This window comes from Stegodyphus dumicola, chromosome 5 (genome assembly GCF_044657685.1).
Source record: "Stegodyphus dumicola isolate Sdum_Otavi_A_Nest chromosome 5, ASM4465768v1".
Classification (NCBI taxonomy): Eukaryota; Metazoa; Arthropoda; class Arachnida; order Araneae; family Eresidae; genus Stegodyphus; species Stegodyphus dumicola.
In genome coordinates, this window is record NC_140772.1 from 42,290,178 (window position 1) to 42,312,611 (window position 22,434).

Consider the following 22,434-nt stretch of genomic DNA (forward strand, 5'->3'; position numbering starts at 1 on the left):
TCTGTAACTCTGAATAGCTTTTCAATTGGTCACTCTGAAGCAGGCATTTTGATTCATAAAAAGAAGAGTTCCTCAAAGACATGAGGAAAAAAGCTTTTTGGTATTAAACCAAACTATATGAGTAATTCCCCCCCCCAAAAAAAAATTCAGGAAAGTTTAGCTGCTTATAACTTGATACCCACCAAAATTGCTATGAAGGATCATCACTGAAATTATATCATAGCAGAAAACAATGTAGGGACAAAACATCATAGTTTTAAAACATCTTGGTAAAGGTAAAGCTATAAATAATTGTATTACAGCAAAATATCCCAAATATGCATTTTATGGCTCTCACACACCTACACTTACTTTTTAATGTGATAAGTAAGAATTTCATGGGCAATTCTAAATTTTCCATTTTTCTTCTTTTGGCTTGTATATTGTTTTGCTTTGTATTGCAAATGCTTTTATGCATAATATTTATACTCTTGAGCAGTAGTAAGATGGCTTTATGGGTAATTGCAGAGCTACTTATTGTTGCATGTGTTATAAATTACTGTGGTCTTCTTAAAAAATTTGAAAATTAATACAAAGTTTAGATAATTACAGAATATTTTAATACTTACTGTATTAGTATGATTTCCTTATATACAATATTTGTAATTCTTGCTGTGTTATTGCGATATACTGTTACAAATACTTTGAGTATATGCAAACATAAACATTAGTTATTTGCAAAGATGTGCTGTTTGCTTGGGAAGCATGTAAAAAAATTAGAGGGGCACTAAACTGATAGATAATAATTGTAATAAAAGTACATTTACCCCTTCTAGGTCAGTGTTGCATCTCGCACATTCGACATTTTCGTGCCTGTAAGGTCGGCATCGCATGCCATGCGTTGAAGTGAAAAATTCCATTATTGAAACTGAATTTGTTGCTTTAAACTCCGCGATTATTTTTGTATTTCTGAAAATTGCTAAGAGATAGCTCGACTAGTCCTAGTTTCTTCACAATTTTTGCAGTCCTCTTTAAATATCTATGTGATATCTGTTAGAATTTCAACAAAAAAAAATCAAGATATTTTTTATATTCATAGCCAATTTTTTTGATAAAGCAGTTATTATTTTTTTGATTAAATAAATGATTTTGGTTTTGTGATAAATGTGGTTTTTATGCTGTGATGTTCAAGGCAGGCTGTAAAGCTGTTTTAATGGTAAGGTTGGAAAACCATTTTCTAAAGCAATTTTTACAGAATTGTAATAATTATTTTTATGTAGATATTTATATTAAACACATCAAAACGATCAAGTTAATAAATGTAGTATCACATTTTTTTAAATTTAAAACTTGGGTGCATTGCAGGGAAAACTGGTGATCAGTGGACAGGATATAACATATTTGATAACCTGTAGGTCTATAAAAAAAACTTCTCACTGTCAAAAATACTTTGCATTTTTGAATTCGATAGAACATATATTGATTTTCAGCAATTAAAAAAATGCCTTTTTTGGGTCAGAAATTAAAAAAAAAAAAAAAAAAAAAAAGATAGACTAAGAAAGGGGTTAATCTGATGGGAAAACATTTAGAGAGTACAGTTTTAAGCATTAAAATTTATCAAAATACAGGGGTTGGACAAAAATATGGAAACACCTTTAAAAAAACATGTTTTTTTGCTTAATATGGTGTAGGAAACCCGTTGGCATCCAAAACAGCTTGCAGTCTTCTCGGAATGGATAAATACAGTTCCTGTGTGTTTGCCAAAGGAATATTATACCATTCTTCCTGCAAAATGGTGGCAAGTTCAGATAACAATGTTGGCGGTGGATAACGAGAACGCACTTTCCGTTCCAATGTAGACCACAAAGGTTCGATAATATTCAGGTCTGGTGACTGTGGTGGCCAGGGAAGATGGGACAACTCATCCTCGTGCTCAGAAAACCAGTCCTGGACAATGTGAGCTGTGTGAACAGGGGCTTTGTCGTCTTGGAAGACACCATCACCATCTGGGAACAAAGTTTGTACCATGGGATGAACTTGATCGGCCAAAATGTTCACGAAAGTCTTGGCAGTCATGTGCCCCGACACAGTTATCATGGGGCTAGCAGAGAACCACGATATGGCTACCCAAACCATAACAGAACCCCCACCATGTTTCACTCTTGGCAACAAGTAGTCTGTATTATAGGCTTGAGATTGCGTTCTCCAGACGTAAACTCGGCCAGAAGTGGGAAACAATGTGAAAGAAGACTCGTCAGACCATATTACTCGCTTCCACTGCTCTATAGTCCAGGCTTTATGACTTAAACACCACCTTTTCCTGTTACGGGCATTAGCATCACTGATGAGTGGTTTCTCAATTGAAGCACGGCCAGCAATTCCCTGTTTATGAAGCTCCCTTCTAATTGTTTTGGTACTCACAGGGTTCGGTAACACAACATTCATTTCAGCAGTAACTTTTGCAGCTGTTGTCTTCTTATTTTTCGTCACAATTGCCCTTAATGATCGTCTGTCACGATCACTCAGGACACATTTTCGTCTGCGCTGTGATTTAGCAGATGATGTTTTTCCGCTTTTCAAATATGTGGAATAAATCTTCAATACAGTACCTCTTGAAACACTAAGCACCTCAGCTACCTTGCTTACTGAAGCACCTACCATACGTGCTCCAACAATTTGCCCACGTTCGAAGTCTGTTAACTCTGACATAGTGCAATGACAACCTCACATAACAGTACAACTGAACTGTTTAGCACATTTACGAAGTTGTATAGGTGACGTCAGTAGTCAAAAATGCCAGCGCCACCTACATATTTCATTAAAATCAATCTTTCTTTTCAAACATGCATTTCACAAGGTGTTTCCATATTTTTGTCCATCCACTGTATCTCTTGTTAACATTTCTTTCCAGAGAAGTGTTAAAATTTATAAAAGCAAGACTTATATGTAGCAATAGGTTTATTTATATTTATATTAGATTCTTTGTTAAGTATTATTGTGCAGAAACTTTAGGAATTAATGAAATAAACATGAGTCATTTCTCGAGCTGTGATGTGTTGATAGTTATGCAATGATGAATGCAAAAAATAATAATGATTTGCCAGACTGGCATCCAGCATATAAATTATTCAGTAGGAATAAAATAATCATTGTTTCAACGTAAAATGTTTCAGTTTGAGATCTGCATCAAAATATATAATGGGCATACATAAAACATAATTTTTTTTTTCTTTTGTAAAGTAGTCACTTTAAAGCAACTAATTTGTCAAAACCTTTTACAAATTATGATTATGTGAAGTATACGCTCGAAAAGCTTAAGGTGAATATTTTGTTTTAGGGTAAATTACTGGATTTTATTGTTTAGTAAATTAAATAAATTATTAAATAATGATTAACAAATTCTTCTTTATTAGAAATGTAAAAGTAATTAAGATGCTGGATTATCCAGAAAGTTCTGTGTTTTTTTTATATGAAAGCATATTTCCCATGTATTGTATAAACTTCACGCAGCATCTGAAATACTACAAGTGACACCTTAATCACCAGTCTGTGATTAAGTTGCCAGTATGGTAGCAGCGTTGAGTGACTGCTTTAGAGACGATTTCAGCCAGTCGGTAATAAAATCCCTAATGTCTGGTGTGATATAGTAGCTGATATCAAGGATAACCTTGACAGGGTTCTGGTCAGAGGGTAAATCATCTCTAACAGAAATATCCAGTAAGCCACTGTCATTTTTTAACAGGGAGAAATGAATAATTCTCACTGAATTAGCACTATATCGTATAGGAGTTTTTGGAGCTACTATTCCGAATCTGGGCGAAGTGGGCATCCAGTGTAATTAGAGTTATAAAAGATTCATGCATGCAATTTAAGTCACCACTTACAATGAATCCCCTAATTAATTCTCGATTAATTTTAAGTTGCTATTTTTCAGTTAATTTTTCATATCAGTTATAAGGTGTTTTCTTAGGTTTGAATTCTTAACATTGTACTAAATATTTTAGTGTTTATTGCAATTATAATTTATTTTTTATTCATTGTTTCTTGTTTCACTTTATTTGTTAATACCTATCAATCAATTTTTATCTCGTTGGATGTTAATTACTAATACAAACTATGTTTCTTTTAGTGTTAAATTTGTTTGTGTAGTTATTTCAGTTACTGGTGTTACTTCAATTTTTAGTGTTACTTCTGTACAGTTTTAACAAGCCCTAGAAGCAGTCAATATTTTTATTTTGTTTTAAATTTTACATTTTAATGTGTACATTGCACAAAAAAAAGGGGGCACAGTTCTATATCTCACGTTTTACTGGGCGGATTGACAAAATTCAAATTGCGTTTCTCATATCTCGAAAGCGTGAATTAGGATATATATATATATATATTAGATTTATATATGGCATTGTTCTAACATAGGTATTTTGACACAAAATCTGACTTTTTCAGAAATAACATAATTTTTTTTCCATATTTCGATTCTACGACTCAAATTGTGCCTAGATATTAAATTTTGTAAAATTTGGTGCAAAATTTACAGCAATTTGGCCAAGAATAATTCACTTCGCGAACTTCTTAATATTATGGCAACCAATTTTTTTTTCCCTTCCATTATGCCGGAATGGAAAGAAAGGCACCTCATTCCTACCTTTTTACATTGTGTATGAGCGGGGGAAGTCACAACGTTTCTACTTCCAAATAATTTTAGCAAAGTGTTTAACCTTCCAGCACGTGCACGTCATATTTTTTATGACATCCGTTATTTTACCGTTTTTGGCACGAAAAATGACAGAAATGAGTGAATATTGATAATAAATTTGTTAAGAAATAAAATATTATTGCAATTTATTATTATTGCAAAATACAAGTGATATTACATTCAAATATAAACTAAATTATTTTTTAAGTTCTGAAGTTACTGAGATGGAAATGCAATGATGTATTTCATTATAGAAAATTTTAAATTTAATAATTATATTTTAAAATCAAAGCTAATTTTAATATTTATCAAAGGCAAGTATAGACAAATAAAAAAAAGAAAACACACTCACCTTGGTAGGAAAAAGGTAAGTTTAGTATTACTTATTTCTGCAAGGAAATTTACTTCTTACTGGTTACAAAAAGGCACTTTAAACTAACTTTAATATTTTCATTTATTTCTAAAAAATAGAAATAAAAGAAAATAAGGAGCGGAAATCGTTATTGTTCTCACATCCCAAGGTTTCCTTTTCTTCATCAGATAATTCTTGAAGAATGTGAGCAAAATCAGCTGGTTGCATATTTTTTTCCATAAAAACCAATATAAGAATTACAGAGCGATATGTATACAAATTAAAATAATATGCGGCAATTAATAACACAAAATTACAAAATATTTGAGAAAAAAAATTATTTCCAAATTTTCACCCGTGATCACTCGTGTGTCGTAACTTTTACAAAAAAGCTGCCACATAGCACAAAATCCCAACAACAAAAAAAGTAAAGTGACTTGCTGTTGGCACATTCTATTTTGTGGGGAAGGGTAAAAAGGAGGATTAGAAATGACCTTGAAACCTCTCAGCTTTGGTATGCGAAAAATTGGCATTAAAAACAGAAATTGTCGCAAATTTCGCGCATACGTGTGTGCTGGAAGGTTAAACCACATCTGATGTTTTATGACTTTCAACAAATATGCCAAATTTTAAAACGCGCCAATGTATAAATTCACATATATCTTCAGAAATTTTGAATAAAAAATTGTAATTTTTTGCAGGTATGCTTAGAAGTACGTCTACTTTAAGATGATGATAAAAATTTTATAGATTATAATTCAAAATTTTCTTTGAAAAATTTATAAAAATTATTTAAAAATACAAATTAAAAAAATAAATCATAAAAAATGGGGGAATGTTATTTGCAAGGAACCTAAATTTCGCAAAGCAACATGAAATTGATAAACAGATTTCGGAATGGTTAGAGAAACAAATCACCACCGCTCTGTCACTTTCTTCATGCCTTTATCCATTTTTTGCAGCAATTCCACTTTTTGTTTAATGGACATCGAAACATACTTTCGCTTTGTAGATCCTTTGGCAGCTCCAGAATTGGAAACTGTTTTTGACATAATCGAAAGTTCAAGCTTACTTTTTATAAAATTGCTCTAACAATCTGCAAAAAATAATAAGCCGGATCCAATTAGATTAAGAAACAATGCAATCTGCAACATTAACTGAAATAGATAATTTTAGCTTAGCTTATACCGTCCGTTATACATTAAACACGCATGCGTAAACGTATTATGTGCGTGCGTTACACATGCGCAGAAAGTTTGTAGCTTTGATGTCCGGATTAAAGACTTTTGACTTTATATACCAAACTCGATAAACATTGAGTAGCTAAAATTTTGAGAGCTAATTTTATAAAAACTACTCTTGCGATTTTTACAAAACTTGGTAGTTTGGCGTAATTTGAGTTGTAGAATGGAAATGTGGAAAAAGATTGGTATGTTATAACAGAAGAAGTCCGATTTTTGTATCAAAATACTTATATTAGAAGAATGCTATATATAACTTTAATACATATTTTAAGTCGCACTTTCTAGACATGAAATGTGCAAGTGGAATTTCGTCAATCAGCCCAGTTAGAACGGGAGATATAGAACTGTCTCCCGTTTTTTTCATAGGGTACATGAACATAGATGCTTAACAACATAAAACAACTGCAGATTCATCCAAATGTAAATTATTTGTTAATTTCAGTTACTTGTAATTTGAGGAATTTAGGGAAAAGACCTTTATAAATGCTATGCATATAGCTTTGTGCGAATGTAGAGTCTTGGATGACTAATTTGATGTCTTTTTTTTATTTATTTTAATTTAAAGTTTCATTCAAATGATGATGCAGAGCATAGATGTACAGGAAGCAACGAATGCAAAGAGTTTGAATTCAAATTGATTTATTCTGCTCATTTTTTCAGATGCATTTTTTGTACTATTCTAAGACTGGATTTGTTGAAAATTCTGTTAATGCTTTCAAAAAAGTACTGCATTTTATTAAATCAGTTTTATGTGCCCTCAATTCACATTTATGTAACTTGTAATTATTTCGGGGGGGAGGTGTGCTTTTGTTCTTTCCTATTCTCAAACATGGGTATTTTTCAAGTCAAGCATTTTTGAAAGGCAGAGCTTACTTTATTCATGTTACACATAATTCACATTTTAGTTAACACAACAACTAAGCTTACTCACAGATCACCAAAATATTAAACAAATCATTCCATCAAATACAGGAAAACATCAGCCACTAATGGCAAAAAACTTGATGCTTTTGCGCAACAATCACAGGACATCCATTTGCCAACGTTTATTCAAGCCTAAATAAGTTATTTTTTATTATAAATAAATTTTAATAAATACGTTATACAGTACAAAGTCTTTAATCCGGACTCGTTGGGACTTTACCGATTCCGGATTGTAGATCATCAATTTAAATCTGGTAAGATAGCATGCAGAAATTATAAAATTAAAAATATGAAACCATAATTTATAAAATAAAGAGTAATTATGATCTAAAGGGTATCAAAATTTACAAACAAAAAAAAAAAAAAAAAAAAGCTTAATATTTATTTGTTTACTTTATTAAACATTTCTTTCAATGTAAGTTGTTTAAGTTGCTTCGTTTTATGTGCTAATATTTTAATTCTATAAACAGACATAATTTCTTGTTCAGTTACAAAGTTCCACTGTTCAAGTCCTGTAATTGCTGTGTCGAGAATACTGATTAACTTGTCAATTGAAATTTTTTCGTTTTCAATAACCTCTCTGTCACTTTCTTCACTATCAGAAGCAGTACATCGAAACATGCTTTCGCTTTGTAGATTGGAACTCTTTTTGACATAATCGAAAGTTCAAGCTTACTTTTTATAAAATTGCTCTAACAGTCTGCAAAAAAGAATAAGCCAGATCCAATTAGAAGATTAAGGAACAATGCAATCTGCAACATTAACTGAAATAATTAGATAATTTTAGCCTAGCTTATACCGTCTGTTATACATTAAATGCGCATGCGTAAACATATTATGCATTTACGCATGTTCACAAAGTTTGTAGCTTTGAGGTCCGGATTAAAGACTTTGTACTGTATTAACTTATATGCATGCATATTTTAAACTATCAAAAAACAGCACAAAGAAATTATGAAGTAGCAGAAAATTTGCAAAATCCCATAGATATGAATTTAACAGTAATGAGTTTCTGTTGTTACTATGGTTCAATATAATTTTTCTTAAAATTAGCAAATATGCAAAAAATCACTTGATTTGGCAACTCTGCTGTGGATTAACAACAGTCCTGGGATGGCTAATGTTTGTTTTTAATATTGAAGTTTCCAACTTCAAATTCTGTTTAAGAGGTGGCAGTTCCGGACATTATTGTATTTTAAGAGGGCTTTTATTTGTTTAAAAAATTATTCTGTTTTATTAATTGTATACTATATTTGCTGTTCTTATTCTTTTGGATGCTATGAATCAAAAGTTCAGGTTTAAAATCTTTAGTATGGAATTTATTGGATTCGCTCTTACTTATAGTTTGAGAAGGTAAATGCATTCATTATTTAAATTCGTCTTTTGAAGTCTGGTGAGTTTAAACAAATTCCAGGCAAGTTAAATTCATTTCAGGTTTAAATTTTAATACATCCACTGATAAAATTTAGAATATTGTAATCCATAACATCATTTTTAGTCCATATTGACAGATACTTATATTAAAAAAAAAACAGTTAATTATTATTGATATTTGTGTACAGAATATTGAATATTAATTTATTTGGAATGGTGTCGAATTTAGGGGGAGGCAAAGAAATCAAATTGTTTTTTGCTCTGTACTTACTAAACTTGAAAATAAAATTGCCAGATGTTTAGAAACTAATTAGATTGGCTTTGGAGAAATAAAACTTTTAAAAAATCAGCTGATTAAAAAAAAAATTCAAATTGATATCTCAAATAATCAAATTAAAGACATTGAGCAATTTAGAGAATTACAGAAAGACATAGAGGAAAATCAGAAATATTCTGAATAACTTATTCAAGTCAAGGTTAAACGATAGTTTTTAAGCTATAGAGTAATAAATCTGTCAGAACTTATGAGAATAGCTCAAATTCTATTTCAGAAACCGTCTAATAATCTCCCTAAATTTGATCTGGCTAGTTTTAATGGAAATATTGAAGATTGGTTAAGCTATAAGCAAATATTTTCATCTACTATTCATGAAAGTACTGGTTTGTAAAAATTAGAGTCTTTGAAAGCCTCTGTAGTTTGATCTGCCATTAAATTAATAAAAGGTTTCCCAATCATCGAATCAAGTTATAAGGAAACTTGGTAAAGTTCATTATTACGATTTGACAATAAGAAAAATTTAGCATGAAGCCATGCAAAACTAAATGCCCAGAATTTGAATTCATTTCATTTGTAAATTTAATTTTAATATACACTTTGCAAATGAAATTAGACAATAACCTTAGAAGACAATGAGAATTACCTTTAGATAATGATGCTTTTCTTATGAAAATTTTCTCAAAAAAACTATTGTGAGGTGTACCTGAAGTCAATTTGAATCTAAATTAGTTTTTAGCAGCCAGCCAGTAATACTATAATAGCAAATTTAAGGGTTAGAACTTATAATTTAATATGCCTTGAGATTTCTGAACTACATGCATTACCGTAGTATTCGTATTTCTTAATCCACAAAGGAAAGATGCAATACAGTCAAAAATTGAAAGTAATGTGTTTGCGTAAATGTAATGTGTTTTGTTACAAAATATTTTATTTCTACATTATGCCATTATTGTAATGATAAACATCACACTTTTGCACTATGCCAAATCATTTCCAGTTTCTTCATCTAACATTGAGAACAAAACAATGTGAATGTTGCAAATCTGAGCAGTTAACCTCATGTTAATTTCAGTTGTTTGGCAAGTACTCCTGCTGATTGTGAAACTTTATTTTCAACTGCAATTATTCTTCTAAAGTACTGGAAGTTTTCTGCTATGTAGAGCCGTGATGCATTGAGGTAGTCAAAAATCTCTAATCTCGAAGGTTTGTTCTAAAAAATTTAGGGCTGCCAGTGAGAACTACAAATTATAAAATGTCAGGTATTAATAAAATTCTCATGAAGACTGCTTTTTAGTCCAAAGGGATTTGAATCCCGAAGGACTATTAGTTTCGTTTTGGCATTTTGCGTCGGACGGATAAATGTCGGTTCACTTTTCAAACTGTTGCCATAAAATGTTAGAGTCCTGCATTATATTTGAAGAAATTAAATAATGAAAATCTGCGTAAATGTATGTATATTTCTCACATTGTCATAAAATAACGGTACATAGAGTCATCGAATTTTGAATAACGTAATCCTCCAACGAATATGAGCATGTGGAAGACCAAATTTGAAATTTGTTTTATGATCGATTTCCTATTTTTTAAAACTTTGACGAATTTTTGATTAACAAACTCAAGGATTTCAAAGCGAGCAATGGCAACGTTGTGCAGAAAAAACATTTTTATCTCCAGCGCGTGAGTCTCTGTATCGGAAATTCTAAAGATATGCTCGTTTTAAAACTATTTTGCGATATTGCTGTTGCACTGGATCTTATGGTTTAAGTGCGAGGAACATGATATTTTATAAAGAAAGGTAACACACAAAATGTTAAAAAACGCCCCTTTGGACGTAATTTAAAATCTGAAACATTTCAGTTTTACTCGTGCTTTTAAGTCAAAACTGAGATGGTTCCTCTCAGGAATCATATATGCAAATCCAATCCTAGCTTTAAATTGATCTTTAATTGTCATACTACAGTGCAATTAAATTATGATCTTCAGAAATTTCAGGAGATTGAATCTAATCCTAATGCATCACCAGTTCCGAGTTCTGAAGATTTATACGCTAAAAGAATGAACGGTAGAATGCATTTAATTAAGGCAATGTAACATTTTTTTAAATTTCACAATTTAATCACACCCATTTGTGGCCGAGTGGTAAAATCGCTGAACACTTGTAGTTTCGACCTGGGGGTCGATTCCAGGTGAATGGGCGTTTTCGTGGTTTTCCTCTTGTGTATGTAGTATGTCAAGTACCTCTTGTGTATGATTCATGGTTTTCCTCTTGTAGCTTTATTATGTGTCAGTTTCTCTTAGATAGTTCTCCACGGAAGCATCCCTCTCTTTAGTCAGATAGCCATAGTATGCTTAGCCATAATCAACACCACAGTTTAATCGTGCAAAGGGAAACAAAAATTCTTAGGGCTAAACAAATATTATGATTTTGTTTTAAATTCCTAATAATGAATTAGGATGCTAAGAATTTCTTTCTATCGGTCTTAAGTTTAAAACAATAATATCTTTAAAATCCTTGCTTTGGAAAAAATAAGCATATTAACGTGAAGAATAACAACTTCTTAACCAAAGGACTCGCTATTCGAATTTTTCATATGTATAAAGCGGAGGTAGATGAGTTAATTTACGGCAAAGGAAATTCTGTGAAGACAACCTGTCTGCTAGGCTGATAGTTTTTGTGTGCCCTACAATTAAACAACGGTCCAAAAATGTGGCAATTGAATCAAAATTCCGTTTTATATGAAATATCAAATCAGATTTTCGTTTATCTTCTCAATTATTATCAAATTATTTCTTAAAAATTAAAATAAAATATGTATAATAAAACTCTTCAAACTGTGTTAAATAATATATAGAACAACTGCCTGCCCGGGCCGTGCAGTCCTTGGAACGGGGCAGCAAAATGCCCAGCTGCAGTAGAATAGTTTCCTCTGAAAGAGAACTTAGTTGCCAGATTTCTTGCAAAATTGTTCATTTGGCGATATGCCATAGACGGAGCGAGTTTTTACCAGAGTTCCCAGAATGTTCTCGAATGCAGGTCAAAAGCTGTATAAACCCTGCCTGTATGCAGAGTATCTTGAGTGTGTTGAGTTCAGAGATTAGCTTGAGAGCGATCGACCGAGTCGGGAGTTATACTTTAGTGCTTTGCCATGAAACCCTCTTCACCGTTATAGCCTGAAGGCTGTGTTGCTGATTGTTTCACTGTGTTTATCATGGTTTTTCAATGACTGTACCACATCATTGGAACTGTCCTGTGTAATACTGACAAATGAATTGTTTTTCATTCTTCATCAAGTATTGTCATCAATTACTCCAGATCTGCGAGCCTGCAGAACGCAACAATATGTATTTATGTCTAAGCTGATGATATAACTATGGCATACTGAACTATAGTACACATAAAACATAAGCTTAAACTAATTTAAAATATTGAATATATTGTTACGGATTTTGTATTTAATTAGCTATTTTTAGTAGAATTCTAATTAAAATTGTTTTGTATCCCCGTGCAGTGCAGCACGAGACATATTTTAAGAGAAAGCTACGCCGGAAAGCACATTTAACATCTAATAAATAGATATCTCGTAACTTATATTTAAATTGAATAAATGTAATTGAGTAATGTGTTAGCTGTAACCGTAATTCTACCCTTTTGCTTTCCAGAAATAGAAATTACCAGAACGTCCTCTCGACTGATTAAAAGGCCGGAGAGAGACAGCTTAGCTCAGTTGCTTACTTAGTTGTTATTATTGTCGATTGGATTAGCTGTCTTTGCGCTTTGGATTTCATTCTATTTAACGTTTTATGTTTAGTTTAAAATATAGCTACTGATTATATCGCGTGATATGGTACGAATATCGTTTAAAAAAAATCCAATATTTTAGTTATATTTCTTGGGGGTAAGAATAAATTTTATTAACTCTTTATCGGGCTTGCACGTTCAATCTATTAAAAATCCGTACGCACGCAAAACTTTTTGGTGTCAGAAGTGGGATTGAATGCCAGTAATAAGAGCAATGGAAGAACAATTAAGGCAGTTGATAATAACTGCATTTGCTGAATTCCAAGAAAGGATGTTCAAGTCAAGCTCAATTCTTTGGCTCTAAGAACAAAATTTGAAGAATATTCTAGAAAGAACGGGATGTTGTGGGTGGATTTAGAGAACTAGTTGGATTCGGGATTTTGAAAGTCTTAAGGAACTTATGCTCACCGAGCAAATTAAGCAGCGAGTTCCTCTAGAAATCAGAGAGCATTACTTAGACAATTGAGAAGATTTTAAAAAAGTTCTATTTTAGCAGAGTAAAGCGACAAGTATGAGGCTTTGCGAAGAGATAAGAGGAGGTTAGCGCAGACAGCGATATGTAAATTCCAAATTATTTTATTAAAATCAACGTGTAATTATCTGTCTCAAAAATTGTACAACTATAGTAGTGATAATCAGAAAAGTAGTGGTCATCAAAGAATTAAATCGGAGAAGCACAGAAAAGTGGAGGTTTCTAAAAAAAGGAAGGTTTCGAGAAACAGCTTAAAATAAGTGTTACCAATGTGGAAGAGACGGGCATATCCGATTTAACTGCCCATCGCTGGAACAAAACAAGGCTAATCTTGCAAATAATTTAGGAACGGAGAGTTTAAGGAAGTGTTTTGACAGGCCGGAAGACTTAGATTCCAGATTGGAAGATGAGGAAGAGATAAAAAGTGAGTGTTGTGAATAATAAGGTTTCGGAAGCAGTAATTAATGGAAGAGAATATCTAAGAGATACTGGAGCTCGAATAGATCTATGTAATAGTACTTGGAGTAATACTAGTGACTTATTAGGGGAAACTGTATGGGTTATGGGTGAAACAGCTTTTGGACACAGAAAATAAGTATTTATCTCTGGCGAAAGTCACCATTGGAGGTAATTTTGATGTGATCACCACAAAGGCAGCGGTTACTCCGGTGGAGTAAGTGTGTATTATTGTTGTGTATTATTTGTTAGGATATAAAACTGCACAGTTGATAAAGGAAATAAGGGACCAGCCGGTTCTCTTGGACGTTGTGGAAACTCGTAGTCAGGAGCGGAAGACTTAAATTCCAGATCAGAAGACGAGGAAGAGATAAAAAGGGAAAGTGTTGTGAATAATGAGGTTTCGGAAGGAGGGAAATTAACAAGTAATACGAAGAAGGCCATTGAAATTCCAGTCATCAGTTCAGAAGAAAGGTTTATTCTTGCGGATGTTTCGCCAGCAGAATTCTTGGAAGCACAAAAACATGCGCAAGTTTAGCGACCCTCTGGAAGAAAGGGAAAAAGAATTTATAATTGTAAAGGGGGAGATACTCCCCTTTACAATTATAAATTCTATAATTCTGTGGCAAGTTCTAAAAAAGGGGAAGATAAACTTCAGCTGTGTGTGCCTCTTGTTTTTAGGATATTGATCTTGAAGTTATTCCACGAGGAATTCTGTTGATTCCACTGTGGCAATTCTGTTGAAAGGTTGCATTCCACTTTGAAAAGGTTATTGAAGGCTTTGTGCTTGGAAAACGGGAAAGATTGGAACGTGACTATTGTGATTTTCGAAACCAACTATACCGTAAAGCAGGGTTTCTTAAGTTCCAATCACATTATGTTTCGGCTACGCGGGACTTGACGTCGAAGGGACAATTCTCAGAAGTCGCACAATTCCAAGAAACCCACGTAGTTAGGTTACCATTTTCACTTACTACAAAGACTTGAACGCCAAACACTAACCGATTATCGCTCAGATTGGGATCACGCAAGGCTTCAGAAGCAGAACTTTCGTCTGATTGGTTGTCTCTACTCGGTACTGAGGTCCAGCCGAGACTTCTCGATGAGGTTTGAAAAAATCCCGCGTAGCCTCGACATTGCTTTTGTAGCTAGGCGGGGCTCTTTTTTCGAGGAATCCTCCCGTTTAAACCAGTGCTACCAGAAATCTCGTTTCTCAGAAAAGTCCCGTCTAGCAGGGAATAACCTCTTTAAACTGGGGATCGCGGAACTTGCAGCAGGGGGTCGGCAAAAATTTTAGCTGTTTTTGATATTTCTTTAATTTATTATAATAATTTTAGAATTACCAAATATTTTTACACAATGTATCTGAAAATAGATCAAGATAAGACAGTAAAGACAAGTAAAAAACGAAAACGTTTCGACGCATTCTTTTTATAATATTATTTATAATATAAACACATAATATATATACACATATTATATGTAAATATTTTATAATTTTCCTTGCTTTGCACATGACGGTGTCATTTCATCGGTTACTTATTTAAAATGTTCACATTGCCCTGTGTCTTAAAACTAGAAATTAAAAGTTAATGACCTAAAACTTCAATAGTATATTACAGTACAAGTGAAAAAATTGACAGTTTCTCTCACTCGTATGTCAGATTTGCGCAATACTTGTGGGGTCCTACAAAATTTTTGTAAATAATATGGGGTCGCGAAAAAAATCTCATTGATAAAATGGGGTCGCGATTGAAAAACGTTTAAGAAACCCTGCCGTAGAGAATCTGGGTAAGTGTAACACTGATACCATTTATCATGTCAAATTGGTTGCACCTTATCACCGGCGCTCTGAGTTTGTGAGTCTGATAATGGAGGAGGTCATGGCGGATATCGAGGGGGAAGTTGATATTCCTTCTCCTTTGGCTGATTCAACGCAGACTAATTTGAGAGAAGGGATAACTGTAGAGGATTTTTGTAGTGTTTTGGCATTGTATTTTTTTAATTCAAAATTTTTTGCATCCTGTGTTTCTTTTTCAAAATGGTTAGAATCAAATGTTTTATCTTGAGTATTAGCATTTTGTAAAACTGAGAAATATACTTTGTGTGAGGAAGACAATAGCAGTAGCTAAATCTTTTTGTTGTATTTTTGCTTTTATGTTTATCTGTCTTAAGGTGATGTTATGTAGGAATAAGTGCAAGTTAAAGTAACTGTCTTCTCTGGTTACCACTTTTGTTCTAAAAGCAGTGAAAAGTACTTCGAATATTCCTAACCATAGTCTAGGAAAATTCTATGAGGAGAAGAGTTTTGATAAGGTCGCATGGAGGTTCTTTGTCTAGGATGAATGATTTCAGATTGCAATAATACTTTTTTCAGTCGAGAGGTGAAATCTTGTTGCAACGTTGTTTAATGATTCCGGCTGCAGCCTCGAAGGTCACTCCAAGGGACAAAGAGATAAAAGAAGTCTTTTCATCTGGGTAAGAAGATGGACACCTTTGTTATATACGAGTGAAGGAATCTTTCCCGGGAGTTTTCTGCTAACTTTGTTAGGTTGAGCGGTTTTTTTAGGAGAAGTGAAACCATCTTTATCTTGCACCTGAGTGCGCTTTTTAGACTTATTACTGTTATATATGTAACTGTAACTGTATCTATTATTATCTTTAATCCATATTTAGTTTTACTGGAATATCGTAACTCTCCTATTTCAGATGAAATTAAGTCACCTTTAAAATTGATGTTTGGAAGAAAAGTAAATGGATTGATGCCTATAAAAGAGAATTTTGTCCCAGCTAAACGATATGAAGACCATAAACAACATTTACTGAAGAGACAAACCTTACAAAAAAGTTATTATGATAGGAATGCAAGACCATTAAAACCACTGAAAACAGGAGATCATGTTTACATAAAAGAGAAAGGGAAAAAACTAAATGAAAGAGGGAAAATTATGAAAAATTTCAAGACCACGTTCATATAGGATTATAAGAACAGATGGAAGAATTGTAGAAAGGAACAGAAGAGATCTTCTTAAAGGAACTAATCAAGAAGAGTTTGCAATACAAAACAACTATGAGAATGAAGTTATAGATGAACCCGAGATACATGAAAATAGTAGAAGCACTACAAATTTAGATGTGCCTGTAAGTCCTTCAAAATCTAACAAAACTGTTGTGTCACCAAATAGCAAAAGAGGTATAGTATCATCAAATTTTTCAAATGGACATAACTACGTCACTCGATCTGGTAGAACTGTTAAGAAACCTTATTATTTAAAAGAATATGTTTAATTTTACTACTATTATTATTTTTTATAAAAAAGGGAGATGTTATATATGTAACTGTAACTGTGTCTATTATTATCTTTGATGAGTAATGTAGAATAAACGATGTTTGTGTACATCTTGTAATCATCACTGAGCACGTACCCAACACATATAAAATGCAACACAATTACTACTTACAGAAATTTTTGAAATACTAGAAAAGTATTTACCTAAATCAGAACTACCACTAGTTGGCATGAGCGCTAGTGCTAGGTTTACAAACTACATTACTAATTTTAGATTGACTGGCATTAACATCATTTGCAACACCAACACTAGAGTCATTAAGAACAGGATCACCAACTAAAGAATCACATAGTAAAGACTTACCGTATTTATGCGAATCTAATGCGCATCCCCATTTTAAAACTTTAAATAATAAAAAAATTGTTTGTCGGCGAATGTAATGCGCATCAATGGTATGAGGAATTTATTGAATCTTATTTTATACAACAATGGATTTGTATATAAACTATCAATCAATGGTATGATAATTTTATTTAAATTTAGATACCATATTTTATACAACAATGGATTTATACATAAAGTAACAGAACATAGAATTAACCTATTAGTGGGCTATTGTTATGTGAAACAATCATTGTTAATTACCACTACCGTATATACGGTACATATCGTAAAGTATGAACATGAAAATAAATGGTAACATTTCTATCTAGCTAACAGTTTCTACAATCAGTGATTAATAGTAAACGTCTTTATTCACTATTTTGATGATAACATTTTTAGTCCCCTTCTCCGTAATGGTGTAGTTACGAGGCATATCAAACCAAATTGGCGTCTCGTCAGCGTTGCTAATTTGCCCCATTGAAAAATTCTTTTCCTTCCGAAGTGTGATGACATACCGCTAAAATGTTAGTAGTTTTCCCTCAAAATCTGCAGGAAGCTTTTGGCATATTGTTGTACGGCGTCTTAGAAATAAGCCTATCCGCTTCATAAACCGATCCACCCATCGACGGCTAGCTTTAAACTCTCGTTTCGGTATTCCAAGAACTTCAGCCTCCTCTTTTGCTTTATTTCTTATAGTGTCGTTAGTCACAGGTTGTCCATTCTTCCTCCTTTCACGTACAAATTCCAAAACCTTTTCTTCAATTTTAGGGTGTCTTCCTTTGCGAGGGCCAGTGAATTTCTTTCTACTAGTTTTAGATGCAAACAGTGCCAATTTCTGTTGCCGCCACAAGCGAACATTGCTCTCAGCTACGTTAAACTCTCTCCCAGCCTTTCTATTGCCATTTCTTTCAGGATAAAGAATTACTTTACGTTTGAAAGTAGCGTCATATGACATTCTTCTCTGCTTGCCCTCCATTTCGTGACTACGTACTCTGCAGTATGCAATAATGTGTCAACGATAAATGTAACGGTAAATGTAGTCGAGAAATACAGTAATCCATTGTTACGATTTAAATTCTGTTGACGTCATCGGCGAACTGCTGACGTCATCGGCGAACTGCTGACGTCATCGGCGAACTTTGCACTCGAATCTAATGCGCACCCCAATTTTGAGTACTACATTTGGCCAAAAACGATGCGCATTAGATTCGCGTAAATACGGTATATGCTTCCTGAAAGGGTTCGTGTCAGCATCGTTCCTCTCAAGGGATGACTCATTGCTTCTCTTTCTTGCCCTAGGCTACGTGCCTTCATTAACAATGAGAGGCCTTACACTTGACGCTATTAAAGTGCCATGAATAGACAACTTTAGATTAGCTTAGATTTTATACAATGCTATCGACTTTGAAAACGATTGATATGGATCCCTCCTCTGGATTATGATCGCTACTATTCAAGAAGTTGCCATAGTTCAAGACCTGATGTTCAGGAACTACCCTATTAAAAACGTTAAGCAGTTTTAAAAAAGTCACGAAGGACAAAAAATCAAGCTTCCCATCTACCTCCTGGAACTCAAAATAACCCTCGAGGGAAATACGATTTACCAGCTCACTAAATGTTCAGCTTCAACGTCGTTATAGAAAAATTCAACCCCAAGAAAAGACCAGTAAAATGCTACCGCTGCCAGCAGTTCGGGCATTCTCAATACCGTAGCAGTAATCCCGTGAGATGTGTAAAGTGTGCTCGACAACACAGAAGTAACGAATGCACCAGGAAACCTGAAGTGCCTATTTTGCAGACTCTGCCACATGAGCAGCTACAGAAGCTGCAGCCAATATAAGAAAAGGTTTGAAAGGAAAAGCAGTCCACCCAGCCGAAAGTTCCTGAATTATCCGAAGAAAATTTTCCCAGATCAAAGACAGCCTCAATCCCAGCAAAGAAAAAAAAAACCCTTTCAAGCTACGTACAGCGAGAAATTGCAAGGAAAAATCACCCCTTCCCCGCCGAAAGACCTTTACGATGCTCTTAATTGGATCCAAAACGAAAAAATCCACTCGTTCCTAACCAAAGGCGTAGCTAGGATTTTCAGCGCCCGGGGTCAACTGAAGATTTTTCTCCCCTTTCTCTGTGCCAAGAACGGAAAAATTTCATTCTAAAATTTCGTAACATCAATTTGGCGCCCCCTGAATGCTGCGCCCGGAGACAGATGTCCCCCCTTGCCCCACCCTAGCTACGCCACTGTTCCTAACTTCCATCACATCATGTATTGGAAAGATCAGAGCAGCAAAAAATTCAGCTGAAAAACTACAAACAGGATTTAAAGCAGCTATGCTTCTCATAAAATTCGCAGAGTCAGAAGATTAGAAAACGATTTAGAAACGCCCGCCATGACTAACCAATAGGATAACAGGAAATCTCCACGACTATTTGCCGGGCTTAATTTATTTCAATTTCTTATGAAGTTTACCTTCTCCGGAGGTGGTATACGAATGGCTTTCACCATTGCAACATCTTGTGAGAATTCCTTCTTTTGAAACTTTCTGCCAACATCACTCATGTTATGTTAGGAAAGTTATGCCATTTCGTCATGCGTTACATACAGGATGAGCCTAGGCGCCTGTACACATGTGCTTCGCATGTCCCTGAAGTAAGCCAATGAGCTTTAAGATGGTGATTTTGACTTCTCGTTTAGACAACATTCCCATGTGCGGGGAAAGTAATGTAAACTGACATGCAGTATCGGCGATTTGGTATAATTAGTTTTGTGTGTCAGCATAAATCAGGTCTCAAAGTATGGATATAGAAGTGATAAATGTATGCGATAAAGTCTCTAAATATGATGCCGTATCTGATTCAGATGATAGTACTGAAAATCTACCGTCATTGAAGGAAAGGATATTATTGTTGCATGGGGAAAACAAAAGGTAATTTGATAGTTAAGAGTTTATTATTGCAGAGAATCCGTTGGCGACAGTTTATTTTTTACTCGTTTAGCACTTTAATGTTATTGAAATCATATTAATATAAACTGCCGTGAAATGTTATCATATAACCTTACCACTAACTTACAGGAACTAGTATCCCAAAATATGTCCAGGAAAAATTGGCTCACCATCAATATTCCCATATACGTATTTTTATATACTTTTATATTAGTTATCATAGGGACTTACAGTTATGTCATGTTATTAACAGTTTATTGAGGTGTGGTTTCACATATATGTACACTGTACATTCCTCTAGCTTCCATAAAAATACCAACTTGATAGCATATGACGATGTATAATGCTGGAAGCGATTTCTAGAAGCTTATTGCTACTGCATCCAAGCTCGGGAGAACCAATTTTCTCATTCTGTATGTGAGAAACATTCTAATGTTCACATTCATTTTGAATATTTAACAATTTTCATTTCATTGTTTCGCCAGGATGTTCTGTATTTGTATGTATTGATCAACCAAAACATTATGGTTAACTCTACCCTGTGGAAATACATTAGGTAGAATGATATGAGAGGTGGCATATAATATATAAATGTAGGAATATTATTTAATGACTGCCAGGGGTCTTGAGATATTATATATACATTATATAATATATATATATGTAATGTCTATATATATCATTATATATACATTATATATATTATTATTATGGTTGCATATAATGAAGAAGGCAGTTAATTTAAATTATTTTGATGGAGACCAGATTCCTGACAGCTAAGAGCTTGGGAACAAATATTTCCAAAATGACATTCATTATCAGGTTTTGGTGATTTGTCATTGTTAATACCTGTGAAAATTGGGAGAAAAAGGATGAAACTGGTATCATTGGGGAAAAAAAAAAAAAATCAAATTTGCATAAAAATTACTACTTTATTTCTCTTTTTTTCGCAGATTCTAAAAAATTGCATGATTTTGTTCAACTGTTTGATGTCCATTCTCTTAAAATTTCAACATCTACAAATGTACCGGATATATAGAGTTTTATAATTTTCACAGATTATATACATAACAAACTTTTTGGCTTTAAAAAAAATGTTAAACAATATTAATATGGTAATTTTCTAGTTATTTAAAAAATATGTTGCAGTCTGAAGCAGAAGAGGGAGTAAACAAACAGATCTTCCAAGCATCACATTACTTAGAAATTTACTTTCAAGGTTATGATGTCATTACATGTCATTCTTATTACTTCTGTATAGATTTCCTATTCATTTCATTTTATTAGTCTCAAAAACAGCAGAGTTCAAGGATTGATTAACTTTCAAAATATATTGTGTAAAAGTATATTTATGGGTACCTCTTGGTGAAAATTGACAATTTTTGGCGGTACATGGATACCAAGTTTGTGCAATTCTTTGGCTAAGCAGTGCGCACTTCCTTGACTTTATCCATGTGCACGTCGACCTATTTTCACTTAAAAAAAAACATCAGAGAATTGCACAAACTAGGCATTGTGCATTCCCTTGACTTTGTCCATGTACACATCAATATATTTTCACTTAAAAAGTCAAAGGAGCGCTCAATTCTAGGAAAAAGTGTATTTACGGAACATTCAACTACTCAGGTGACCAAAAATGAAATGGCAACTTGGCAATAAGCGATCAACAACTTGGCGATAAATGAAGAAACAACTTCATGATAATACAAAGGGTACCCTTTAGTCTACTCTAACCATATATTGTAATCAAATGTATTAATTTTTTTCCATAAGTTTATGTACATTATTCTCAGTACAGTACAAAGCTGAAATCTGGACACCCAAATATCTGGAGTAATCTAATTTCTAGAACCCCAGACCACTGTAATTATAAAGTCTTCAAAATGAGAATATAATATATAAGGAGGGGGAAAAAAAAAAAAAAAAAAAAAAAAAAAAAAAAACAGGCAGGCATGCCATGAGATTTTTGTATGTTACTTTAATGACAATACATTGATCGATCGATACTTGTATTAAAATTAACATTCAGCTGTTAATTCCTTAGCAGCTCTTTCTAGTTTTTCATACTTGATCCCATGAAGAGACCTGAAGGGTTAAAGATTCCTTAAGTAGTCTCCTAAGAAAATCTGAAAAAAGAAGAAATGGTGGGGCACATTTGACTCTGAAAAATTCACTGCATTGTGAAAAGATGATCTGCTCGGAGCACAAGAATAATTTTGGTTTAATGGAGAGGTAAGCATCCAG

The 22,434-nt window shown here is 33.4% G+C and overlaps 1 protein-coding gene across 1 annotated transcript in view; it reads left to right on the top strand.

Annotated features, from left to right (window-relative positions):
* Positions 1-19,759: 19,759 nt before the first annotated feature.
* The window catches only part of mms4 (Methyl methanesulfonate sensitivity 4), a 52,279-nt gene continuing 49,604 nt past the window's right edge, over positions 19,760-22,434 (top strand). Inside the window, exon 1 of the mRNA XM_035351827.2 lies at positions 19,760-20,172. Within this exon, the coding sequence (XP_035207718.2) occupies positions 20,042-20,172 (131 nt within the window). The 5' untranslated portion in view covers positions 19,760-20,041. The remainder of the gene's footprint in view (positions 20,173-22,434) is intronic.